Here is a 24,458-nt window from a genome sequence, read left to right as displayed (position 1 = left end):
AAGTTGATGAGGTTAGTTCTAGGCAGCCCCCTTTATCCATAAGTCTCATATGTGGGAAAGCAGGGCAGGTTGGTAGATTTTATTTTGTATGTGCAAAATCTTCATTTTAATTTCTCTGGTTTTGTTTATTTGTTTTAAAGGAAAAGATCTTGGTCTGGCCTTTGAAATACCAGCACATATAAAAAACCAAGCCCTCTTCCCCGCCTGTGTTTTGAAGGTAATTACAAGTTTTGCTGTAATCTTAACTGTTTGATTTTTCATTATATTTTACTTGGCAGTTTGTCATTGTGCTAAACTTTTTTTTTTCCTTTTATTCAATACTAGAATGCTGAATTGAAATTTAACTTTGGTGAAGAAGAATTTAAGTTTCCACCAAAAGATGGTTTTGTTGCTCTTTCCAAGGCACCAGATAGTTACGTCGTCAAATCGCAGCACACAGGTACTGATGCACCTGAAAGGGGAGGGATTGCTAGAAGAGCGCATGGAGAGAACCCCAGTGCATAGGACTTCTCTCAGTGAGTCCCAGAGCTTCCTGCTCTGGTTCGGGCAACAGCTTTGTTTAACAGAGTAGAAAACCTCAGTTCCAAAACGTAATTGATGAACTGTTTTTGTGGGTGGTAAGGCACTTACGCTATCTCAGTCTTGATGGCCGGGATCTGCCTGGATTCTGTGCTTGGGAAATGCCAAAGCAGCATACTAAGCACTGTTTAATCTCCACACAGCTTTCTGAGGTAGTCCTCTTCATACTTCACAGGAGGCTCGAGGAATAAGGATTTGAAGTAATTTTGCCAAGGTTGTAGAGCAGATAAGTGGTAGAACTGAATTCAGATCCAATTCAAAGCTTGTCTTGAAAGCCTACACCATTTTCTATATTATTGCCTGATATAGTTCACCCAGTTAAAGTACAATTTCTGGCTTGTCACAAAGGAAATGGATTATTTTATAACCATTATCAATCAGTTATGCTCATCCCAACTAGACTTTAAAAATCCCAAGTTATTTTAGGAGTTGTAGCTTTATTTTGTTAGATTGTCCTCTCTATCTTACAATTACTTAAAATTTGATATTTGAACATTAGCACTTGTGTTTTACAACTGATGGTATTTTTCAGGTTTGTTTTACATGATCTGTGATTTTTCTGTTCTCCTAAGGTAATGCACAGGTGTCACAAACAAAATTTCTCCCTAATGCTCCAAAAGCTCTCATCGTGGAACCCTCCCGCGAGTTAGCTGAGCAAACCTTAAACAACGTCAAGCAGTTTAAGAAGTATATTGATAACCCTAAGTTACGGTAAGCCTTATATGCTCAAGTGTTTATTGTTTCTAAGTTTAAAGTGTCCTTGAAGAATAAAGTAGAAAAAAAATGAGGCTTTGTTGTACTACATAACAACTTTAATTTTGTAGTAGCAGTGTTTCCATTTAAACTTCCTTCCTTTGGGCAAAGGTTGATTTCATTCAGTGTTAGATTAATTTCTTCTCTCTTCACTGCTTAGAAAGTATGTATGTGGCTCTGTGTCGGGTGTCAGTAAACCTAACCTGACAGTTGACTATAGACTATGGTCTCCATGGAGGGAGACCATAAGTTCTAAGTAGACTTTCTCTGTTCCTTTATCTCTTTTGTGAGATAGGATTTTGCTGCTTACTCAAGCTGGCCTCAAACTCACCATCCTCCTGCCTCCGAAGTACTGAGATTACTTTTGTGAGCCACCACATGCAGCTAGGAATCCCTTTTAATTTATGGAAAGCCAAATCCTATAATTAGACTACTTTGTGGATTTGGGGCTTAATTTTTGTTACTTTGCTTTTAATTAATTTTTTTAATTGGAGCAACTTTGGGCAATAAAATTCAGTATTTGGAAATGTACACTTAGGTGGTTTTAGTATATTGACAGTATTGTGTGACTATTGCCACTCTCTAATTCCAGAAACTTAAAGATTCTAGTGTTAATAGTGGCTTTACTTACAAATTATGCAAACTAATTTAGTTATAAATTACACTAGGCAAAATAATTCTTAATTTTGTTGAATGAATTTATGCGTATACTAATTTGACAGATATGAAATACCCTGTGTTGTAAAGTCTATACCTGGGATCTAGACCAGGCTCCAGCAGTACGAGTTACCCTCACAGAAGTCAGTGTGAGATTGTGGGCTAGTGTGAGGAGGGAGAGATTTGAAAACTGTTTGGGAAATGACTTGAGCATGTGAAAGAGGAAGCTCCTAAGAAATTGATGACAAAGTCCCTGCTCGGTATTAGAGTCTGAGACCTTCAGAGGAGTGGTTTGGAAACAGGTAAAATGCCTGTATGGCTTGAGTCATTGGATAACCTACACAAATTAATGTACTGTAGACAAAGACTGCAAGGGGAGGTAGATGGTTTAAAAAAAAAATGAAACAGTTTACTGGGGAAGATGGGGAAATTGTGGACTACTTATTTGGTATTTATTACAAATAAACCCTGCCCTTACACTTAAACCCTAGTGTATCTTTGAAATAAACCTAGCTATTCTGCACAGTTGAGTTTGGTGCCAACCAGGGCTGATAATAAGACTTTGTTTCAATAGAGGGGGAGATGAGGTGGCTGGAGAGATGACTCAATTGGTAAAGAGCGATGGCTGCTCTTCCAGAGGACCCAACTTCAAGTTCCAGCACCCAAATGGTGGCTCACAGCCATCTGTAACTCCCATTGTAGCCGATATGACATGTCCTTTAATGGGCAGCAGGCGTGTTCTTGGTGCACTTATGATTGTATAAGTGTGAAATACTCATGCACATAAAATAAATCTTTTATTTTGTAATTAAATTTTTATTTTTTATGTTAGTTACAGTTTATTTACTTTGTATCCCGGCTCTAGATCCCTCCCTCATTCCCTCTCAATCTCACCCTCCCTCACTTATCTCTTCCCTGTGCCTTTTCAAGTCCACTGATAGGGGAGGTCCTCCTCTCCTTCCATCTGAACCTAGCTTATCAGATCTCTTCAGGTCTGGCTGCAAGGTCTTCCTCTGTATCCTAGCAAGGCTGCTCCTCCCTCGGGTGGGGGGAGGTCAAAGAGCCAGCCATTGAGATCATGTCAGAGACAGTCCCTGTTCCCATTACCAGGGTACCCACTTGGAACTGAGCTGCGATGGGCTACATCCGAGCAGGGGTTCTAGGTTATATCCATGCTTGGTCCTTGGTTGGAGATACAGTCTCAGAAAAGACCCCTGTGCCCAGATATATTTGGTCCTTGTGGAGCTCCTGTCCTCTCCAGGTCATACTATCTTCTCCTTCTTTCATATGATTCTCTGCACTCTGCCCAAAGTTTGGTTATGAGTCTTAGCATCTGCTTTGATACACTACTAGGTAGAGTCTTTCAGAGGCCCTCTGTGGTAGGCTCCTGTCCTATTACTTGTTTTCTCCTACTTCCAATGTCTGTCCCATTTGTCTTTCTAAGTGAAGATTGATCATCTTACCCTGGGTCCTCTTTCTTGTTTATCTTCTTTAGGTATACAGATTTTAGTATGTTTATACTATCTTACAGGTCTTGTACCCACTTATAAGTGAGTATATATCATGTGTGTCTTTCTGCTTCTGGGATACCTCACTTAGGGTGATCTTTCTAGTTGCCACCATTTGCCTGCAAATTTTATGATTTCCTTGTTTTTTATTGCTGAGTAGTATTCCATTGTGTAAAAGAACCACAATTTCTGTATCCATTCCTCAGTTGAGGGACTTCTGGGTTGTTTCCAGATTCTGGCTATCATGACTAAAGCTGATATGAACATGGTTGAGCAAATGTACTTGTACACTTGAGCATCTTTTGGATATATGCCTAGGAGTGGTATGGCTGGATCTTGAGGAAGCGCTATTCCTAATTGTCTGAGAAAGTGCCAGATTGATTTCCATAGTGGTGTGCAAGTTTACATTCCCACCAGCAATGGAGGAGGGTTCCCCTTTCTCCGCAACCTCTCCAGCATGTGTTGTCAATTGAGTTTTTGATCTTAGCCATTCTGATGGGTGTAAGGTGAAATCTCAAGGTCATTTTGATTTGCATCTCCCTGATGGTTAAGGACGTTGAGCATCTCTTTGTTTCTCTGCCATTCTATATTCTTCTACAGAGAATTCTCTGTTTAGCTCCATGCCCCATTTTTTAATTGGATTGCTTGATTTGTTGCTTTTTAACTTCTTTAGTTCTTTATATATTCTGGATATCAGCCCTCTGTCAGATATAGGGTTGGTGAAAATCCTTTCCCAGTCTGTAGGCAGTCGTTTTGTTCTGACAACAGTATCCTTTGCTTTACAGAAGCTTTTCAGTTTCATGAGTTCCCATTTATTGATTGTTGTTCTTAGAGCCTGTGCTGTTGGTGTTCTGTTCAGGAAGGTGTTTCCTGTGCCAATGAGTTCTAGGCCCTTCCCCACTTTTTCTTCTAACCAATTTATTGTGTCTAGTTTTATGTTGAGGTCTTTGATTCACTTGGACTTTAGTTTTGTGCAGGGTGATAAATATGGATCTATTTTTATTTTTCTGCATGTAGACATCCAGTTAGACCAGCACCATTTGTTGAAGATGCTGTCTTTTTTCCATTGAATGGTTTTGGCTTCTTTGTCAAAAATCAAGTATTCATAGGTGTGTGAATTTATTTCTGGGTCTTCTATTCAATTCTATTGATCCACCATTCTGTTTCTATGCCAATAATACACAGTTTTTATTACTATTGCTCTGTAGTACAGCTTGAGATCAGGGATGGAGATACCTCCAATTGATCTGTTGTTGTACAGGGTTGTTTTGGAAATTCTGGGTTTTTTGTTTCTCCATATGAATTTGAAAATTTTTCTCTCAAGGTCTGTAAAGAATTGTATCATTAGATTGCTTTTGGCAGAATGGCCATTTTCACTATGTTAATCCTGCCAAGCAAAGAGCACAGGAAATCTTTCCATCTTCTGATATCTTTGAAGTTTTTTTCAAACAGGTCTTTCACTTGCTTGGTTAGAGTCACAACAAGGTACTTTATGTCCTTTGTGGCTATTGTGAAGGATGTTGTTTCTCTAATTTCTTTCTCAGCCCTTTTGTCTTTCGTATGCAGGAGGGCTTCTGATTTATTTTGAGTTAATTTTGTATCCAGCCACTTTGCTGAAGGTATTTATCAGCTGAAGGAGTTCTCTGGTTGAATTTTTGGGGTCACTCATGTATACTATCATATTATCTGCAAAGAGTGAAACTTTGACTTCCTCCTTTCTAATTTGTATCCTCTTGATCTCCTTTAGTTGTCTTATTGCTCTAGCTAGGACTTCAAGTACTAAGTTGAAGAGATATGGAGAGAGTGGGCAGCCTTGCCTTGTCCCTGATTTCAGAGGGATTGATTTGAGTTTCTCTCCATTGAGTTTGATGTTGGCTATAGGCTGGCTGTATATTGCCTTTACTATGTTTAGGTCTGTGCCTTGTGTCCCTGATCTCTCCAAGACTTTAAACATGAATGGGTGTTGGATTTTGTCAAATGCTTTTTCGGCATCTAAGGAGATGATCATGTGGTTTTTCTCCTTCATTTTGTTTAATGATATATTACATTGATGGATTTCCGTATATTGAACCACCCTTGCATGTATGGAATGAAGCCTACTTGGTCATGGTGGATGATATCTTTTATGTGTTCTTGGATTCGGTTTGCAAGTATTTTTATTTTTTAATGAAGTGGGTTTTTTTTTGTTATTGTTGTTGTTTTTGTTTTGTCTCTTTAACAAGCTATTAGTGACACTAAATAAAATTCTTTTACCTTCAGTTTCTGGTTATCCTTCCCAAAGGCAACATTTTTACCCTGATTTTCACCCATTCTTCCAGAAGTATTTTATATACTACAAACCAATGTGTTTTAAAGGTGGACTCTGATGTTGAAGAACTTGAATATTGTGGAGTGGGCTGAGTAGATGCAGAATGACTTTTTTCCTTACTTTAAGCTTACAGTCACCTCAGCACCGTTTATTGATAGGGGGCTCCCATATCTGTATTCATGTGCTTCAGTGACTTATTCCACATGGAGAGAATGCTGTAGATCACACTGCAGAACAGACTTTAATCTTTCTCCCTTGTCATCTCGCTGTTCATTTCAGGGAGCTTCTCATAATTGGAGGTGTTGCAGCTCGGGATCAGCTGTCTGTTCTGGAGAATGGGGTAAGTTGTACTTTTGACTTTGGAATAAATTCTCTTTTGTCTAAGAAAAGTCAAATCCAACTAAAATTATCACAAGACCAGAGGAGTGCATTGGCTGGAAAATGCCTTCTAACCAGAAGTTAGGGAACACTAGTTCTTTTTAAGTTTATCTGAAAGTCTAAGCTGTTTGTTTACCCTTTGCTTCCTGATAATGTCCTTCTAACCTTTCTGATTAAAAGTCACTATTTACTTAGTCATTTATTTTTATTGAAAAGCAAACAAATGTTTAGTATAAGTGTGGAGATAAAGTAGATTATGGAGAAAAATAGAAGTTTTTGCAGCACTTGAAATAATGGGTAATATTGAGACGGCTCTGAGTTCAGACACATGTAAGGGCAGTCTTAGAGACTGACTGCTTAGATGTGCCAGTGTGTAGGACAAAACTAGGACTCTGGTCCCTATTATTTGTGACTTCATAAAATTATTTATATATATGCAATGAACTTCTTACAAGTCTCCCTTTTACTTCTTTTCCTTAATATTTAATTGTGAAATCTAGACCATTTTATACTAAGTCTGGTTTCTTTCATTTCCATCCCTGCCAAACTAAATTTGATGTTGAATGGACTGTAATTTGACTTGCCATAGTATGTTAAGAGCAAGGAATCATAATAATGTACTTGTTAATGCTATTTTTAAATGGGTAATGTTACTCTGATATGTTCTTAGTGTGGTTTTATTTTTTATTTTTAGTGATTAGTGACTGTAATAGGTTCATTCTTGACCTTTGGTTTTCAAAATTAGTCTTCCCATAGTATACTAGGATTTCTGCTTATGTTTTCCCACTATAGCGTTTTTAGAAAATTAGATCTGCCTTCGTTAGTCATATCTCAGTTTGTGGGCTAGGGTGATGGCTTAGTCAGTAGTGTTTGCTGTGCAAGCATGAGGGTATAAGTTCGATCCCAACCCCAACATATGAGCCAGATGTGAGGCGAAGAATGAAGCTTTGTAGGTAGAGTGCTTGTATAGCATGCATGAAGCCCTGGGTTCAGAACCCAGCATTGCCTAAGTAATACATGGTGGCACACATCTGTAGTCCCACCACTTGGAAAGTAGCGAGAAGCATCTTGGACAAAGTCAGACTTAGTGGTCTGTATTTATAATTCCAGTGCTGGAAAGGGAAATCCCTGGGGCCTGGTGGCCAGCCAGCCTGACCTTCTCAGCAAGAGACCTTGTCTCAAAAAATAAGGTGAAAAACAATTGAGGAAGACATCTGATGTCAGCCTTTGTCCTCCCATGCATGTGTACATACACGTACAACATGTATACACACACACACACACACACACACACACACACATACTATGCCCACAGAAGCCTTTGGCAAAGGAAAGATTATTTCATTGTTTTCTTGGCAGAATTCAGTTCTGTTCTGTTCTTAAAGGAGTCTATGCTTTTTCTGCTTCTTTTCATCCCAAATTTTCCACTATCACCTCTGTGTCATCCTTCAGGTCAGCCTTTGCACTGTTTATGTTTTATACTAGAGTTCAAGTTAGCTTTGGAGGTAGAGGGTGGAATTATTTTAGCTTATAACTTCCAAGGGCGCTGTATTGTGCGCCATGTGCTGTTATACACAGCATATAAATACTTCTCTCAAAGTTGTCTAGCAGCTGCTTGTCAAGCCTGTGATAACCTAGATCTACTTTGTCACTGAGGAGGGAGGAAACTTAGCTGGTTGGTTAGAATCCTGCCCCAAAGAGGTATTATACACAGCCTTAGAGTAAGTAATACTTTATTTTCTGTGCTGCACCTGTCCCTGCGATTGGCATATATAGTAGAGTCCTTTTTTGTTTGTTTGTTTGGTTGGTTGGTTCTTCAAGATGGGGTTTCTCTGTATAACCTTTGCTATCCTGGACTCGCTTTGTAGACCAGGCTGTCCTTGAACTCACAGAGATCCGCCTGCATCTGTGTCATTATCTGCCTCTTCTTCCACCTCCGACTCCCCAAGGGCTAGGATTACAGGCATTTACCACTACTCCAGGCTTATAGTACACTCAGTTCATTGAACAGGTTTGTGTTGTACATTTCATGGGTATTTTTTAATTTGAAATTTGTTTGTAGTTAAACTCCCTGAGTTTAAACATAAGGAGTCTGGGGGGCTTTCTTGGATTCTTTGTGTCCTTCCTTGCAGGTGCTCTACCACTGAAGTACAGCTGCAGCTCCTGCATACACTTTCTTATTCACATCTTGCAGGAGCCCTCTCAGATGACACTTGTCCCTAGTTTTACGTATTAGGAAGTGAGCATATATCAAATATTTAATAACTGGCCAAAGAATGAAAAAGTTACAGGTAGAACTTGATGGTAATGTTCCTAATACGTGCCTTATATATTTGGCTATGAGCTATGTGAGGGAGAATGAAAAGTGTTGCAAATTTTGTGCTGATTTAGGATGCAGTACTGTTAGCATTTGTGTAGGTTTGACATTTTTATGATAGAAAGTTAAACTTAGTATCATTTCAGTTTGACCCTTTCTTAAAATATTTATATTTTTAGATTTATTTTATATGTAATAGTGTTTTATTTGCACATGTATGTGTGCCATGTATGTGCCTAGTCTGTGCGTAACTCAGAAGAGGCTATTCTGTCATTGGAACTGGAGTTATGGATGATTGTGAACTGCTGTGTGGACTCTAGGAACCAAACCCAAATGCTCTACAAATGCACAATCGTTCTTAACCTAAGCCACCTCTCCAGCCCCGTAGATGTCTTTTCAGGTTTAGAGTTTGAATCTGTGCGGGTACCCACCTGTTTTTTTTTTTTTAAATACACGTTTTATATATTAGATTATGTTTAAAAGTTATACCAAATCAGTTGCCAAAGTCATCATATTAATTTAAAATGTAACATAAATGTGATGTATAGCATTATCTATCCATAATGACCTTAAATACCTTTGCATTGACTGTCACTATTTCAGTGTTAACATGTTTGTTTGAAATAGAAAATGCCATTTTGCTGTTTTAAAGTAATTATGATCTTTCATTTTGCCTTGGGTGTTGCTTTTGGCTCTTCAGGTTGATATTGTCGTCGGTACGCCAGGAAGATTAGATGATTTGGTGTCAACTGGAAAGCTCAACTTGTCTCAAGTTAGATTCCTGGTCCTGGATGAAGCAGTATGTTGAAATAATATTCATATTTCTAGAGAGTATGCTTATATTTTTTCATAAAGATTTATAAAGTGATCCTCTTACCTAAATATTATAGTTAAGCACATTTTCATCTAATATATATTGCTACATATACAGTTGACTCTTTGTATCTGCATATTAAATCAAGCTTGAATAAAAAAACATTTGAAAAAATTCCATTTATATTGAACACATGTAGACTTTTTGCCTAAATAATACAGTGTGACAGCTATTTACATAGCATTCACATTGCACATAGGTTTGAGAAATGTGACTTGTAGATGGAGAAAATGTGTAATTTTACACCAGAAACTTGAGCATTGAATTTAGGGATCCAGCAAGGGTCTTAGCACTGAATTATTTTAGGGAGTTGAAATCAAGTTTTGAGGAATTAAGGCAAGGAAATACTTCATTATTTGGTTCGTTGAATTATGTTTAATGATCTGTTACATGGATATGTCGTGGTTTGTTTAATTACTCTCTGACAAGTTTGCTTTTTCACTCCAAGTAGCTGTGCATACATTATTTTTTATTCAATAATTATTTACGTTGAGATGCAAATGTGGACCATCTGGAAGGACATAAATGTGATTGAGGCTTTTGAAATACTCTTTCAGATTATTCTCAAGATGGGCTTATTTCCTAGCACTGAAACTTTTTCAGTTTTCAAATTAAAATTACTCTCTTAAGGACTTGTGGGGGTTTTTGTGTTTCTGTTTTTTGTTTTTTTGTTTTTTTTTTTTTTTGTTTGCTTGTTTGTTTCTGAGATAGGGTTTCTCTGGGTAGCTTTGACTGTCCTGGACTCGCTTTGTTGATTAGGCTGGCCTCAAACTCACAAATATCCACCTGCCTCTGCCTCCCTGAGTGCTGGGATTGCAGGGTTACTCCACAGCACCCAGCAAGTACAGTGTTATAAACTGTTGTATTCATCCTAGAATACTGAAGTATGGTTTGGCTTTATTTATTTATTATACCTTTTTTTTTGTATTCTAGTCACAAGGAACCTAAAGTTGAACTTAAAACTTGTCTTTAGGTATCCATCAGATCATAATTTGTACATATAGGTATATGTATATACATGTTAGTTCTCTTATCTTGCATTTTAAATTAGACAATTAAAAGATTTTGATACTGATTAAAGTCTCTTTTCTTCTACAGGATGGGCTTCTCTCTCAAGGTTATTCTGACTTTATTAACAGGATGCACAGTCAGATTCCTCAGATTACTTCTGATGGAAAAAGACTTCAGGTATCAAATGACTAATGCAGCTCAGAACTACATGGAGACAATTAGTACTCGCTGTTACAAGAAAAAGAGAGTTTTGTTTTAAGAATTCTGATTAAGTTCATTGTCTATATTTATTTGTTATCATCTAGTCACAGCTGTGTGTGTGTGTGTGTGTGTGTGTGTGTGTGTGTGTGTGTACTAAAAGCTGCTTTTAGAAACAAAGATCATTGCAGACGACCCTAAGGTTTTCTCAGCGGTTCTACCTGCAGAGCCCTGAGCACTTGCAGTCTAGTTATTGATGCTGCTTCTTTACAAGTGGAAGTAGCTTCAGCTAACGACAGTCAGTCACCTTCAGAGTAATTATTTCTGAAAACATTGCCCTTTCTTTTCTCATCCTTCCATCAGAAGCATTTGAGAAGTAGAAACTTTTGAGAGAAGGGGATGAATAATAACTTGTGTCTTTTGATTTAAAAAAATAAAAATAAAACCCATCTTCCTAGAGGGAGAGATGGCAAGGTTTCTGTGTAATGGTGAGGGGCCTGACGGCATGCCGGTGTCAAACTGTTAATAGTTATTACATGGAGTTGGGTATTGGCTTTGTCTTGATTGGCAGCCTGCCAGTGTCATACTGTTAGTTACACATGGGGTCAGGTATTGCATGTGTTTTAGATTTCCTGACTACTATACTTTGATCTCTTCTCATCCATTATTAGTGTGATTCTCAAAACATAAAATAAATAATAAAAAAGCTGGTGTGGTATAATGCTGATTGTTACAAAATAAAAGTTGATTTAAATTTGAGTTTTCTGTCTCTAGGTGATTGTTTGCTCTGCTACTTTGCATTCTTTTGATGTAAAGAAACTATCTGAGAAGATAATGCATTTTCCCACATGGGTTGATTTGAAAGGAGAAGATTCTGTTCCAGACACTGTGCACCATGTCGTTGTCCCTGTAAATCCAAAAACTGACAAGCTCTGGGAAAGGCTGGGAAAAAACCACATCCGAGTAAGTGCTGTGGGCTATGAACATTTGTATGGTGAGCCACTCTCTGAATCCTTCCTTAACATCCCCCATCCTTTTTTTATCTCTCCCTTTCAACAGACTGATGATGTACATGCAAAAGATAACACACGACCTGGTGCTAACAGTCCAGGTAAGCTGAAAGAATTAGTAGAATGTGTTAAAGATCTTGGAAATGATTCATTTGTTTCTGTTCCAATTATTCTTATGAAAAATGTGAGATATGACATACAAAGTTAGAATGGGAAAATTTTTTTTCTTTTTTTTTCCTTTTTATTATTATTATTATTATTATTTTTATCAGTTACATTTTATTAACTCTGTATCCTAGCCGTGTCCCGATCCCTCATGCCCTCCCAGTCCCTCCCTCCCTCCCTCATCTCCACCGTGCCCCTTTCCAAGTCCACTGATGGGGGGGACCTCCTCCCCATTCATCTGATCCTGTTTTATCAGGTATCTTCAGGACTGGCTGCAAAGCCCTCCTCTGTGGCCTAACAGGACTGCTCCTCCCTTCGGGGGTGGGGAGGCCAAAGAGCCAGTCATTGAGTTCCTGTTAGAAATAGTCCCTGTTCCCCTCACTTTGGGAAACCAATTGGTTACTGAGCTACCACAGGCTACATCTGAGTGGAGGTTCTAGGTTATATCCATACATGGTCCTTGGTTGAATGTCAGTCTCAGAAAAGACCCTGTGCCCAGATATATTTGGTCCTTGTGGAGCTCTTATCCTTTCCCCATCAGACTAACTCCCCTTCTTTCTTATGATTCCCTGTACTCTGCCAAAGGTTTGGTCATGAGTCTTTGCTTTGAAAACACTGCTAGTTAGAGTCTTTCAGATGCGATCAGTAGACTCCTGTCATATGTTCAATGCACATCCCATTTGTCTTTCTAAACGAGGATTGATCATCTTACCCCATGTCCGCTCAATTGATTATCTTTTTTAGGTGTATAGATTTCATTATGTTTATCATATCATATAGGTCTATATAAGTGAGTATATCCCATGTTTGTCTTTCTCCTTCTGGGATATTTCAGTCAGAATGATCTTTTCTAGATCCCACCATTTGCCTGCAAATTTCATGATTTCCTCCTTTTTGATTGCTGAGTAGTATTCCATTGTGTAAAAAAACCACAATTTCTGTACCCATTCCTCCGTTGATGGACATCTGGGTTGTTTCCAGGTTCTGGCTATTACAAATAAAGCTGCTATATAAACATGGTTGAGCAAGTATCTCTTTTGTGTACTTGAACGAACTTTGGGTATATACCTAGCAGTGGTATAGCTGGGTCTTGAGGAAGCACTATTCCTAATTGTCTTAGAAAGTGCCAGATAGCTTTCCAGAGTGGTTGTACCAGTTTACTAGAATGGGAAAATTAAAGTAATAAGAAAAATCAAGAAATGAGAGCAAGCTACTACCATTTAGCTTAGACAAAGAATGTTAATTGCTAAACTTAGACACTAGTTTTATGGACTCAAAATTTTAAGTCTTTGATTATAAACTATAGATCATAGAAAACCAGCAAATTTGTCTAGAGACAGATTTATATTGACCCTGAACTTGCAAAAAAGTAAAGATGAGGGATGTTGGGAGCTGCCTTTAGCTATAATGTTGAAACGTAAATAGTCTGTATTTCTTAATTATTTTTATGATTGTTTTGACTTTTTTGGTTTGTGATTCGGGCCATTAAACACATTTATCTTGTTTGGCCTTAGTACTGTTTGTGTGCAGCACTTTGTGTTCTCAGATAAAAACTGTACTCACTGATAAGTTTTGAAGAAGCCTAATATTTGTCTCAGTGCAGTGGAGATAGCCTGTGAGACGATTTGTTTCATGGTCATAATATTTCAAAAATTTCTAAAGGTACATTAGGATACCGGTGCTAATACCTAAGTGAATGGACCTTTGACTTGTTAAGATAGACTGCATGTCTGACACCAGATGTCTTGAGTGGGTCCTTAGAAGAGCTCAGAATGTGTCTGCTTGTTGGTTGACTTCACTGAGCAGTTTGTGACATGTACCTGAAAGGTAGATTCATGGAAATCTTGACTAAAGCTCCTTAAAAATCGGTTTTACTTTTAACTCCCATTTGACATGATCCATATTCACTTATTCCTCCCTGAGGATGAAAAGCAGAGAAACTGCCTGTTAAGCACAAACTGTTAACCCATGGTTAAGGAGTGCACTTTATAAAGTACCAGTTGTTACTGTGTCCTGTATTGCTTTTGTAAAGCTTTTGCTTACTCTCCATTACAATTGCAGATGACCAGAGAACGTTTAGAAATAGGTTGGGATATTGGACTAAAAGTGTGTTTTAGCAGAGGAGTAACAGCAATAACAACACTTTCCAGGGAGAGAGATGGGGGAACATGACTGAAACGCTCGTAACCAGGTTTTTATACCACATGGTGGTGCTAGATTGGTTAGACTTATTAATGTCCTTAAGAAGGGTTAAGATAATCCAATAATCCTGTCTTAAGCATAAGGGAAGTTAATGCAAGACATTATAATTAATTTTTGAGAGGAAAGTACCAAGTTTTGGAGTGTGTGGCTTTTGTGTTAGTGTGTTTGCACGTGTGTGTTTCTTTTTAAAAGGTTGTGGGGTGTGTGTCTGTGTGTGTGAGAGAGAGTGACAGACAGATAAACCCATAAATAGTATATAAGACATTGACAGAAACAAAATAAATGAAACAATGAATTAACTCAGTATTTCACTCTCATAGTATGCCTTGTCTGTAGCATATAAGGATTTAAGGGAGAGTTAAGTAGTATGTCTGACTGATAATGTGTGCTCATGACATCTTCAGATTGACTTTCTGTTGCTTTTTCTGTTGTTGCAATGGTAATCAAGAGATGTGGTCTGAAGCCATTAAAATACTGAAGGGGGAGTATGCTGTCCGAGCAATCAAGGAACACAAGATGGATCAAGCAATTATCTTCTGCAGAACTAAAATTGACTGTGATAACTTGGAGCAGTACTTCATGCAACAAGGAGGAGGTAAATTTGTACTCACTTTTTTCCTCATTTCATAGATTGTTCCTCATTGATAAAAGCTAGAAAGCGTGAAGAATTTAAAGCAGTGATGGCACATTAACCTGTCTGTGTCTATGCCATACTTTTCTGTAGATCAGCCACGGGATAAATAATGAACTTTTTCACAGTGCTACAGTCTTCATTAAGATGAACCTGGATCACAGAATTCTAAGGCTATAGATCTAGATTACCGATTAATACTAACATTTAAAATATAATAACTAAAATAATAGAAGTGTATTTTCTAAACTGGTAAATAGAATGGGAATAAGGAAAACACCGAATAAAGCTAAAGGAAGAAAGAAGCCAGGCACAGTGGTACACGATGGTACTTCCAGCTCTTGGGAGCCAGAAGCTAGAGAATTATGAGGTCACTAAGGCACATACCAAGTTTTGGTCAGCTGAGCTACAATAGTGAGATAGTATCTCAAATACTCGAGAAGAGCTGGGGATATAGTTCAGTAGTAGAACTTGCTTGGTTATAAGTAAGACTCCTGGTTCAATTTCTAGTCCTGGAAGAAATAAAATACATGTTAGGAATCACAGAATAAGATCAGTATTGTAAAAAAAGAAACTAAATATATTCAAGTGTCGGTGAACCAAAGTCTTCTGTTAAGATCATGTAGAGTATTACTCTAGATGAGCATTAGGTATATGCTGTCAAAAAGAATTACCAAAAAACCCAAGGAAAACATTAAAAACTGTTTGCTGGTTTGCAAGGTACACATTCTGTTATGTTAGTGATGACATGTTGAATTTTAATATTAAGCTTAGTACACATATATAAACACGTGTGGTGAAATACTAATCTACAGATCTAAAAAGGGATGAGGTAGGCGTTAAACAAAAATGATAGTAGAAATAAAGGCTCACTACTGTAGTGAAGATGTAAGGATGCAACCCTTGCAAATAAATAAAAATCCCACACTAGTATTAACTAGACCCAAAGTCTGTACAAGTTAGTGAATTTCTCTACAGGTAGAACAGGCATTAGAATGGAAACATTAGATGTTTTTTATGTTTAGATGGTTTTGTTTCTTAATATGTAAATCAGTATAGAAATTTTCCTAATCAGAATGGAAATGCAAAAATGTGAAACCACTGTACTTAGCCAAAAATGAAACATCAAGTTTTGCCAAGGCTATAGAACACACCTGAGTAACCTGTTGTTGGAAATACAAAGTGGTGAAGCCACTTGGGTCAAAGAATAGTACGTTCTTTTACAAATTTGTATAGTAAGCTGGGCATGGTGAGACATGCCTTTAATCCCAGCTTCTTGGAACGTTGAGATAGGAGTTAGATGAAATTTAAATTTTTCTTAAAAGCACATCAGTGTTAGTGTTTCATGGAGTTTCCTGTGTATTGGGGATGTGTATGTTTGTGTAGGGATGTGAACACATGCCTGTGGAGGCCAGAGGTGGACATCGTGATTACTCCCCATTTGACTTTTTGAGACATTCTCACTGAACCTGGAGCTAATGGATTCAGCTACGCTTGCTGACCAGTGAGCTCCAGGGTCTACCTGTCCACCCCACACTCGGTGCTGGGGTTAAAGAAGCCACACTCTGCCCAACTTTTACATGGGTGCTAGGAATCTGAGCCCACATCTCCATGCTTACACTTCACCAGCTGTCTCCCAGCCTTTAATGGAATTTATTTTAATGGTATTTTGCCTGAGACAGAAAGCTTGCTACTTTCATTTGTGCCAAATTGATGTGTAGGTTATTATGGACACGTGGTATTATAGTGTTGGGCACAACACTCTTCAAGGTGAGATGTTAAATATGTTTTTCACTAGGACCTGATAAGAAAGGACACCAGTTCTCATGTGTATGTCTTCATGGTGACAGAAAGCCCCACGAGAGAAAGCAAAACTTGGAAAGATTTAAGGTACAATGCCTGGTTACCTGCTTTTCCTTATTATTTAAAGGGGTTGATTACAGTGTTCTTTCTGCCACTTAATATCATTAAAACGGTTCTTGTCTTAATTTACCCATACATCCTCACTGTGGCAGAAATTAGTCATCTTTGACACTCAGATAATAAATTTCATGTTTGCTGTCAGCTACTGTACTCTCCTTCATAATGTGAGCAGTAAACTATTCTTTGACATACATACATACATACATACATACATATTTTGTCTGGTAGATACTTGCTTAGAAGTATGGATAGGTAAACCATGTCTATGAACTTTTTTTAAAGTGCACAAATACTTGTAAACAATTTTCTTTGCTATGAAATGAGTCCTCATTAGAGTTTGGTAGTGTAGAAGCAAATATGCCGTGTTTTACCATTGTTCCAAGTGCACCCTTCCAAGTGCTTTGTTGCATTCCGATGGCCTTCAGAGCTCTTGGTGTGTGCAATGGGCCTCCTTCATTTAGAACCCAACCTGTGTAGTTTCTTCCCACTAAAATTCCAGTTCACCAGAGTGTTCATTGCTGTACAGGGTGTGTATTTTTTCTGAGATGCATGGTATGGAAAAAGATGGGACATATCAGGCTTAGATTGGTTCATGCTTCCATGCTATGTATCACTGATGTTCCCTGGATTCATTTCACCAAGTTCACCACCATTTGTCCTGGCTATTTCACTAGACCAAAAGTTACTGTGCTCCTCTCACATCCAAATCTGCATTTTCTTGTGCATAAACGCATCCATAGGCTGATTTATATTTCCTCTGTAAGCACTAGGGGATATTCCCTCTTTGGGATTGTGTCTGTTACCAAAAAGTGTAACTTCAGGGTACTATATCTAGTATTCTAGCTTTATTTTGTTTTTGAGATTTTTTTTTAATGGGTGTTTTGTTTGTATCATATGTGTGCAGTGTCCACAGAATTCAGAAGAGAGTGTTGGATCCTCTGGAACTGACATTACAGATTGTTAGTGCTATGTAGGGGTTGGGAATGGAATCCAGGTCCTCTAGAAGACCAGTCAGTGCTCTTAACCACTCCCATGGGAGATGAACCATCCCCCATCCTTTAGGCTTATTTTAATATAAAAAATAAAGACAGCACTTTTGTTTTTGTGTTCTGTTCTATTATGTATTTTGAGGTTCCAAAGATATTGTTAAAGACTAAAGATAAAGCCAGATTTTAGCAATGGCTTAATATCACTGGTATACGAAAAACAAGGCAACCATTAATATCATGTTCAGCAGAACATAGAATGAAGCTTCAAGATTTATTCCAGTAGGTTATTATGTCCAAACTGAAAGTAGCATTTAATCCTCTTAGTGAAAAGAATGTTTGTTTTTATGTTTTATGTGTTTACTGATAGGTGACTCCTTTTTTTCTTGGTTCTTTTAGAAAGGAGATGTGAGATTCTTGATTTGCACAGATGTAGCTGCTAGAGGAATTGACATCCACGGTGTTCCTTATGGTAAGAAGACACTTGAAGCTTTACACGTCAACCTTACAAACAAATGGCAGCTGGTAACCATTGCCTTTATTTACAGTTATAAACGTCACCCTGCCTGATGAAAAGCAGAACTATGTGCACCGGATTGGCAGAGTGGGACGAGCTGAAAGGTACTGGCCAATTTCATCCCCCTTTGAGCTTCTGTGCTTCAGAAATAAAGTCTAACACACGCTTTGAAATCTTTCAGGATGGGCCTGGCCATTTCCCTGGTGGCAACAGAGAAAGAAAAGGTAATCTTTCCAGTCTCTGGTTGAGTCATTGTGAGCTATGTTTTTGATGTGGGAAGTAAAAGCAGCTCGATTTCCCATTGAAATTGGAGTCAGTCACAAACAGAAGTATGTGAACATTTTATGGCATTTTTTTCCCTCTGAATTTAATAGGCAAATAGTAGCATGTGGCTTACAAAGGAAGGGGCAAAGTATGAATATTTCTAATAACCTTAATATAGTTATTCAATAAAAAAACTATTTAAATATTATAGTATGATGCCATTAGGGGGTGACCATATGTTTGTGTGTGTGTGTGTGTGTGTGTGTATGTGTGTGTGTGTGTGTGTAGAAACATAAATATACATAAACACATATATACATATATAATTATGGTTTATGGGAAAACTTTTACAAGGTCTCCTCTATCTTTTTCCCAAATTTATGCACACACTTCCCCTATGTGCTTTATTTTTCTTGGATATAAACAGACTTTTGAAAGTATTAATTTTAACACAACATTCTCCAGTGTTTATCCCCTCCCCACTGCCAGGAACACTTTTTAGTAGCCCAGATTGTCCTCAGACTTGACCTTCCTTGCCTTATGTACAACCACACCTAACCACATGTGCCTCTTTGGACATCAGTTTTGATGTTAGTTTGTTTGGTTTGCGAAATTTTTTTTTCTATTATTTTGTAACTCATATTCTTTTCTGTTATTTCCAGAAAAACTCCGAGCTATTCAGTGAGCCATCAAGTAATAGCCGTTGGATAAAACACATTATACATATAATATACATATATGTAATATATATAATATAAACATATGTGTTTATATATATTATATAAAACATATTTAGTGTTTTGAGGAAATAAAAAGTTAAAAGTAGAACAAAATATTTAATTTCTCTATCTATACATGGTCATGTTTTTCCTCCATTTAATGTAGGTTTGGTACCATGTATGCAGCAACCGTGGGAAAGGATGCTATAACACTAGACTCAAGGAAGACGGTGGCTGTACTATCTGGTACAATGAAATGCAGGTGAGACTTTGCCAGTACTCCCAGAGACTTTATTGAAATTTATAAGCAGATTGCGTTCATCTGGAAAAGTTTTGTCTCAGTGATGAGAGGAGTAACTGACTAATACTGTTATTTGTAAGCTGTAGCATATCTAGCTTCCATTTGTATTAAGCATTCCGGCTTGTCTGGTTTATTTAATGCTGTTGCAGTGAAACTCTTATCAAGTGAAATTTTTTATCTGAAGTATTTTAATTTTCTCTTTTTTAGCTACTTTCTGAGATAGAAGAACACCTGAACTGTACCATTTCCCAGGTTGAGCCAGATATAAAGGTCCCAGTGGATGAGTTTGATGGGAAAGTTACATATGGTCAAAAAAGGGCTGCTGGCGGTAAGCTTTCAGATGTTTAGTGTATTCTGGCTCCCTGCCTCCTCATGTTGCACCCAATGTTTATAACCCAGGCAGGACCCAACCCAAGATCCTCCTGCCTCAGCCTTCTGAGTGCTGTGGTTATAGGCGTGTACCAACACACTTGGCTGAATTTGCCTCTTTGAGTGTCATTTATGAAGACCATGATTTTGTTCATTATGCTAATAGTATATTATTAGCATGTTAATTATTTTCTACTAATTACTCTCCAGTGCTTTATTACCACTTGGCTTGCAGCATTTTATTGTGTGATCTGTATGAGAATGAGGGACAGCAAATTAGCTGATGGTCTTGAAATTTTCATATCCAGAGTACTTGAACTTTTAATGAACTATTAGGAAATGAGTATTAAAGGTAATTTTGAACAAAGAATCAGAAGTCTTTAATGGAAGTGTCAAACTCATTTCGTGTTCTCTTTGCCCAGAATAATTCTGAATGTTTTAGATTCAGGATAGATTAATGGTTTGAAAACTAAGAGAATGGTGGGTATTGAGGCAACTATTAATGAAGCTTGATTACTAATATATATTGGAATTCTTGATTTAAAATTTTAAAGCTAAATGTTCTGAAGAAAACTTGCCTGGTAGTAAGTTTTTATTGCTAGAAGTGGTATTTGAAGTGGTAGAATTGAGCCCAAGTCTTCCTGACAAGTGCTTCAAGCGTGTTATTTACATTGCTTTATGATTTTTGTGTGTGTGGCGTGCAGGTGGAAACTATAAAGGCCATGTGGACATCCTGGCACCTACTGTTCAAGAGTTGGCTGCCCTTGAAAAGGAAGCACAGACATCTTTCCTGCACCTTGGCTACCTTCCCAACCAGCTGTTCAGAACCTTCTGATTCCTGTAGACGGAGCAGCATTGGAGTAATAAAGTCTGTAGTCTTAACTCTAACACAGTGGTACTGCTTCCAGGCAGCAATATTTATAGTAACTAAGCTATTACTGCTAACTCTAGCATGTCAGGAAACACAAATCATAGGAATTCTTCATAAAATGGCAGTCTAATGAAAATAAATACGACAAATATATTTTTATGAAGGTTTGTGTCTTCTTTTAAAGTTACATTTGCTTTTTTTTGTTTTTTTTTTTTTTCTTTTAAGAACACTGTGGGCTTGTGAAATACAGTTTATGGATGTATGGATGTGACCCAGGACCCACATGAAACCCAGATCCAATATCTTTTGAGTGGAATTTTTCACAGGAGTGATGCTAGGAGAGTTATAACAAGAAAGAAGAGCAAGGGATCCCAAAGTTGAAGGGCTTTTCGACTAATTTGGAAACCAGGAGGGTGCTTGGGAATTTGTTATGGTTTGCTATGTATGGATTGATGACTAATGGTGACAGTGAAGGAGTCACTGAATTTTTTTTTTTTCAAGAACCTCTTTTTGTAGGTGATATGCAGAAGGACAAAATGATTTTTCTGTCCCTCTGTGTTCTAAAATTAGTTAATTTCAGTCCTTAAGATTAAAATTCTGTACTTGAGATTAAAATATCTCAGGAGAAATTTAAATACATACAACTGAATTGCTCTTTGTGCCTTTGGACCCCTAGATAAAGAAGTAGTTTCATGGGTAGAATCTCATCCTAGAGATTCCCTAAGAACATGTGATAGTTTTTAAACATTTTACAATGGAATATCCCAGTAAAATCTCAAGAAATACACAGCCACCAGTGGGAAAGCCATCACTGATGCTTTAGTTCCAGAGCTTTGTGCAAAGTGATTGAGGATACCCGTCTTTAACTTCTAGACCAGTTTCTTTAGAGATGTCCTAGAACTGCTATCATAGCTCATAGCCAGGCGAAGACAGCTCTTTGCATGCTCTGCACATTAACCCGTCTTTAGAAATGGATGTTTAGATGCATAACATCAAAGACAGGACTGAAGTTCAGGTTGGTTAAATAGTAAGAGCTAGAAAGAATCTACCCAATCCTCTTGTTACAGCCTTGTTTTAGTGGGCCTCTGGTTGATAGAACTACAACAGAACTTGAATTTCTTGGGTTTTCTTGTTTGTTCTCGGAGCCACTGTTGAAAACTATTCTGACATTCACTAGACAGCTAAGAGCAGTGCTGACTTGAGCTGGTTGACAGATGGGGAGATTCAGTTTGTGATTCAAGTTGCTATCTAACTTTGAGCTGTTGAAGGAGAAGCCTTCATGTTAAAGGACCCAAAGTTGGGAGGTGGTGTGTGGGGGGGGTGCTCTTTGGAGACCTGACCTGACCTGCTGTCTCTTTCCCTACTTCCCCACTAATGCTTTCTTGTACTTGTGCCAGTGGGAAGCCTGTGAGTCATTTATTCTTTAAGCCTGGTTGTTATTGATGACTGAGCCTGAGGGATGCTTTCCTTTTAGAAATTGGAGCTCCTGCATCTTACTAGGTTCTCCTTGCTGGTATCCATCAGTGGGGTGTGAGTGAAGGGAAAGCCTGTCACCTCTGCCCCTTTTTCAGTTCTTTTCCTCACTCGGGCTGGACCTTGGAAGCAGGACTAGTGTGCCAGTAGATACCAATGGTTCAGAGTGACACTTGGGAAATGGCAGAGACCTCATAAGGGACCTGGCTTACCCTAGAAAGTAGCCGCTCATTCCCTGTGAATTGTCTGGTACAGTACCGGATGTTTTCTGAGTCGCTGCATGCTCAGATCTTGGTCACTGAACTTTGGCCTCTGCCTCAGAGCACTCGAGGCCCTGGAAAGGCTAAAACATGTTTAAAATATTAACTTGTAAATGGTAGTATTTCTGACTCGGCTTCCTTGTCCCTTCCTTATTAAATTCTACAGAAACTGAAATGCCTCTCACACGTTTGGGTCAATCTTTCTACACTTCAGTGCATGATGGGTCTGGCCTTCTCAGCCACCATCTTCAGGCTTTGATTGTGAGGGCCACTCCCACATGGTGACTGGAGTGGTTCTGTGCTTGAGGAGCTGGGGTGTATTTCCAATCTTAGTAAGTTTGTAACAGTCCATCAAAGCACAGTGATGATTTATCACAATGGTCCCCCAAAGCTGATGAGCACTGAGGGGAACTTGAAAGCATGTGAACTCCACAGTAGGCCTGGCTGGAATCTGGTTTCAACTCATATATATTCAGTATAGCAGAGGGCAAGGTCGCTAGCTTCACACTAAGCTGTGGTTCCTTCATGAAAATAATTTGCATTATTTTGTAGTCTTTCAGGCATTCAGCAAAAGTTGAGTAGGTGAGAGGCACACCCAATTTCTTAAGCATTCACATTATTCTCATTGTCCTTGTACTACACACAGTACTGCAGTGTGTTTCTTCTGTCTTAGCATGTTTTCCTAAACATTGAATTCAAGACTGAACATTGTAGCTATTTTTCAGGGCTGCCAGTGCCAGATTACTTTCTGAAAGGGTTATACGGGTTGACATTCACATTAACAACACACAAAGAGTCCTGTGGAATATATTTTACGAACTAAAATAGAACTTGTACCTAAGCCTTTGTTTTTGTGTTGTTTATAGAGTGTACATCAGTGCTAGTGAGAAGCAGACAGGAGGCGCTTCCCACTTGACTCCTTACCTCTGACTTCCACCACCACCACTGCATTATAGTATAAACTAAGATCTAAGCTTGCAGTTGGCTTGCTTTTTTCATTTTTTTTTTTTTTCTTTTTCAAGGTAGAACTGTGTGGCAATGACTCAGAACTGCCCCAGATCTTAAAAGAAAGAAAAGACTTGGTTCCCAGCCAATTCTAAATGGGCAAAACCGTTTAGTCACATTCCTCACCTTGTTTTGACTTAACAGAGAAAATATGCGCTTCATTGCTATTTGAATGAGATATGTGAAGTGGGGAGGGGGTGAGGGAGGCTAGGGGAATGAGGGGGTGTAGGTAAATATACAAGGAAACCCAGGGTAGGTTCTCTTACAGCACTCTTACCATTAGACTGTAGATACTGGATTTTCCAAGTACTACTAGCTGCCCCAAAGTGCTCTTTTTTGTGGGGGTGGGAGAAGGAATATTAGAACAAAAATGTGATGGTACAGGAAGGAAAGGGAGGGATACTGTTTCTCTATTCTAAAGTAATTGTGAAGGATGCCTTTCAAGGGAGGAAGAGATGAGAACTATAAGGGCTTCCTTTAGGGGAGGAGGAGATGGGTTTTACAGGGTTCCTGGGGGAAGGAGATAGGGCATTATAGGGGCCTCTTTAGGGGTAAAAGAAGGTGGAGGACTATAGGATGTTCCTTTAGGGAGAGAAAATGGCTTTTTCATGGTCCCTCTGAGAGGAGATTGGGGCATTATAGGGAGAGGAGAAGATGGAGAATTTTTGCTGTTGGTTTCTGTTCAGTTGTTTTTGGGTTCATTAAAAATCCTTTAAAGTTCTAGCTAGTTACTTTGTTTCTGATATCCCACTGTGGTTAAACTATTGAGGGAGATCTGGAAGGTTTTGTCATCCAGGAGGCCTGCATTTGATTCCAATAATAGTTACAGACTTCTCTTCAGTCCACTAACATGGAGACTGTTAGCTCAAGGGCAGGACCCAGACCATCTGCATTTTAACCAATTGAGATTGCTGAGTGTCTGTGATTAGAGAAGCAGAGAAATAGCTCTCAGAGCTTTCATTCTCATGGCAAATTTTTACCCAAAGATGATTCAGAGGACATGACAGCCAGGTGATGCATTAAATGAAATGCCAGTATTATATACCCCGCCTCCAGAAACTCGGCTTTAACTGCTCTGGGCAGAAGTAGGCCTTGGGTGTCCCAGGTGATATTAGCAAGCTGCTTTAAGTGGAGCCTGATTCATCCTCTGCACATGCCTACGTTGCCATATCTGCCGTG

At 38.4% G+C, this 24,458-nt stretch overlaps 1 protein-coding gene across 1 annotated transcript in view; it reads left to right on the top strand.

Moving 5' to 3' along the window:
- The window catches only part of Ddx1 (DEAD-box helicase 1), a 31,928-nt gene extending 11,234 nt beyond the window's left edge, over positions 1 to 20,694 (top strand). The window contains exons 11-26 of the mRNA XM_021631619.2: positions 141 to 217; positions 325 to 439; positions 1,152 to 1,290; positions 6,085 to 6,145; positions 9,201 to 9,299; positions 10,473 to 10,562; positions 11,358 to 11,546; positions 11,643 to 11,694; positions 14,409 to 14,555; positions 16,390 to 16,481; positions 17,900 to 17,972; positions 18,049 to 18,121; positions 18,199 to 18,241; positions 19,167 to 19,262; positions 19,509 to 19,629; positions 20,375 to 20,694. Coding sequence (XP_021487294.1) covers positions 141 to 217; positions 325 to 439; positions 1,152 to 1,290; positions 6,085 to 6,145; positions 9,201 to 9,299; positions 10,473 to 10,562; positions 11,358 to 11,546; positions 11,643 to 11,694; positions 14,409 to 14,555; positions 16,390 to 16,481; positions 17,900 to 17,972; positions 18,049 to 18,121; positions 18,199 to 18,241; positions 19,167 to 19,262; positions 19,509 to 19,629; positions 20,375 to 20,505 — 1,598 coding nt within the window. The 3' untranslated portion in view covers positions 20,506 to 20,694. The remainder of the gene's footprint in view (positions 1 to 140; positions 218 to 324; positions 440 to 1,151; positions 1,291 to 6,084; positions 6,146 to 9,200; positions 9,300 to 10,472; positions 10,563 to 11,357; positions 11,547 to 11,642; positions 11,695 to 14,408; positions 14,556 to 16,389; positions 16,482 to 17,899; positions 17,973 to 18,048; positions 18,122 to 18,198; positions 18,242 to 19,166; positions 19,263 to 19,508; positions 19,630 to 20,374) is intronic.
- Positions 20,695 to 24,458: the final 3,764 nt, after the last annotated feature.

Source organism: Meriones unguiculatus, chromosome 1 (genome assembly GCF_030254825.1).
Source record: "Meriones unguiculatus strain TT.TT164.6M chromosome 1, Bangor_MerUng_6.1, whole genome shotgun sequence".
Lineage (NCBI taxonomy): Eukaryota > Metazoa > Chordata > Mammalia > Rodentia > Muridae > Meriones > Meriones unguiculatus.
Note: the sequence above shows the minus strand (reverse complement) of the source record. Positions and strands in the feature narration are given on the sequence as shown.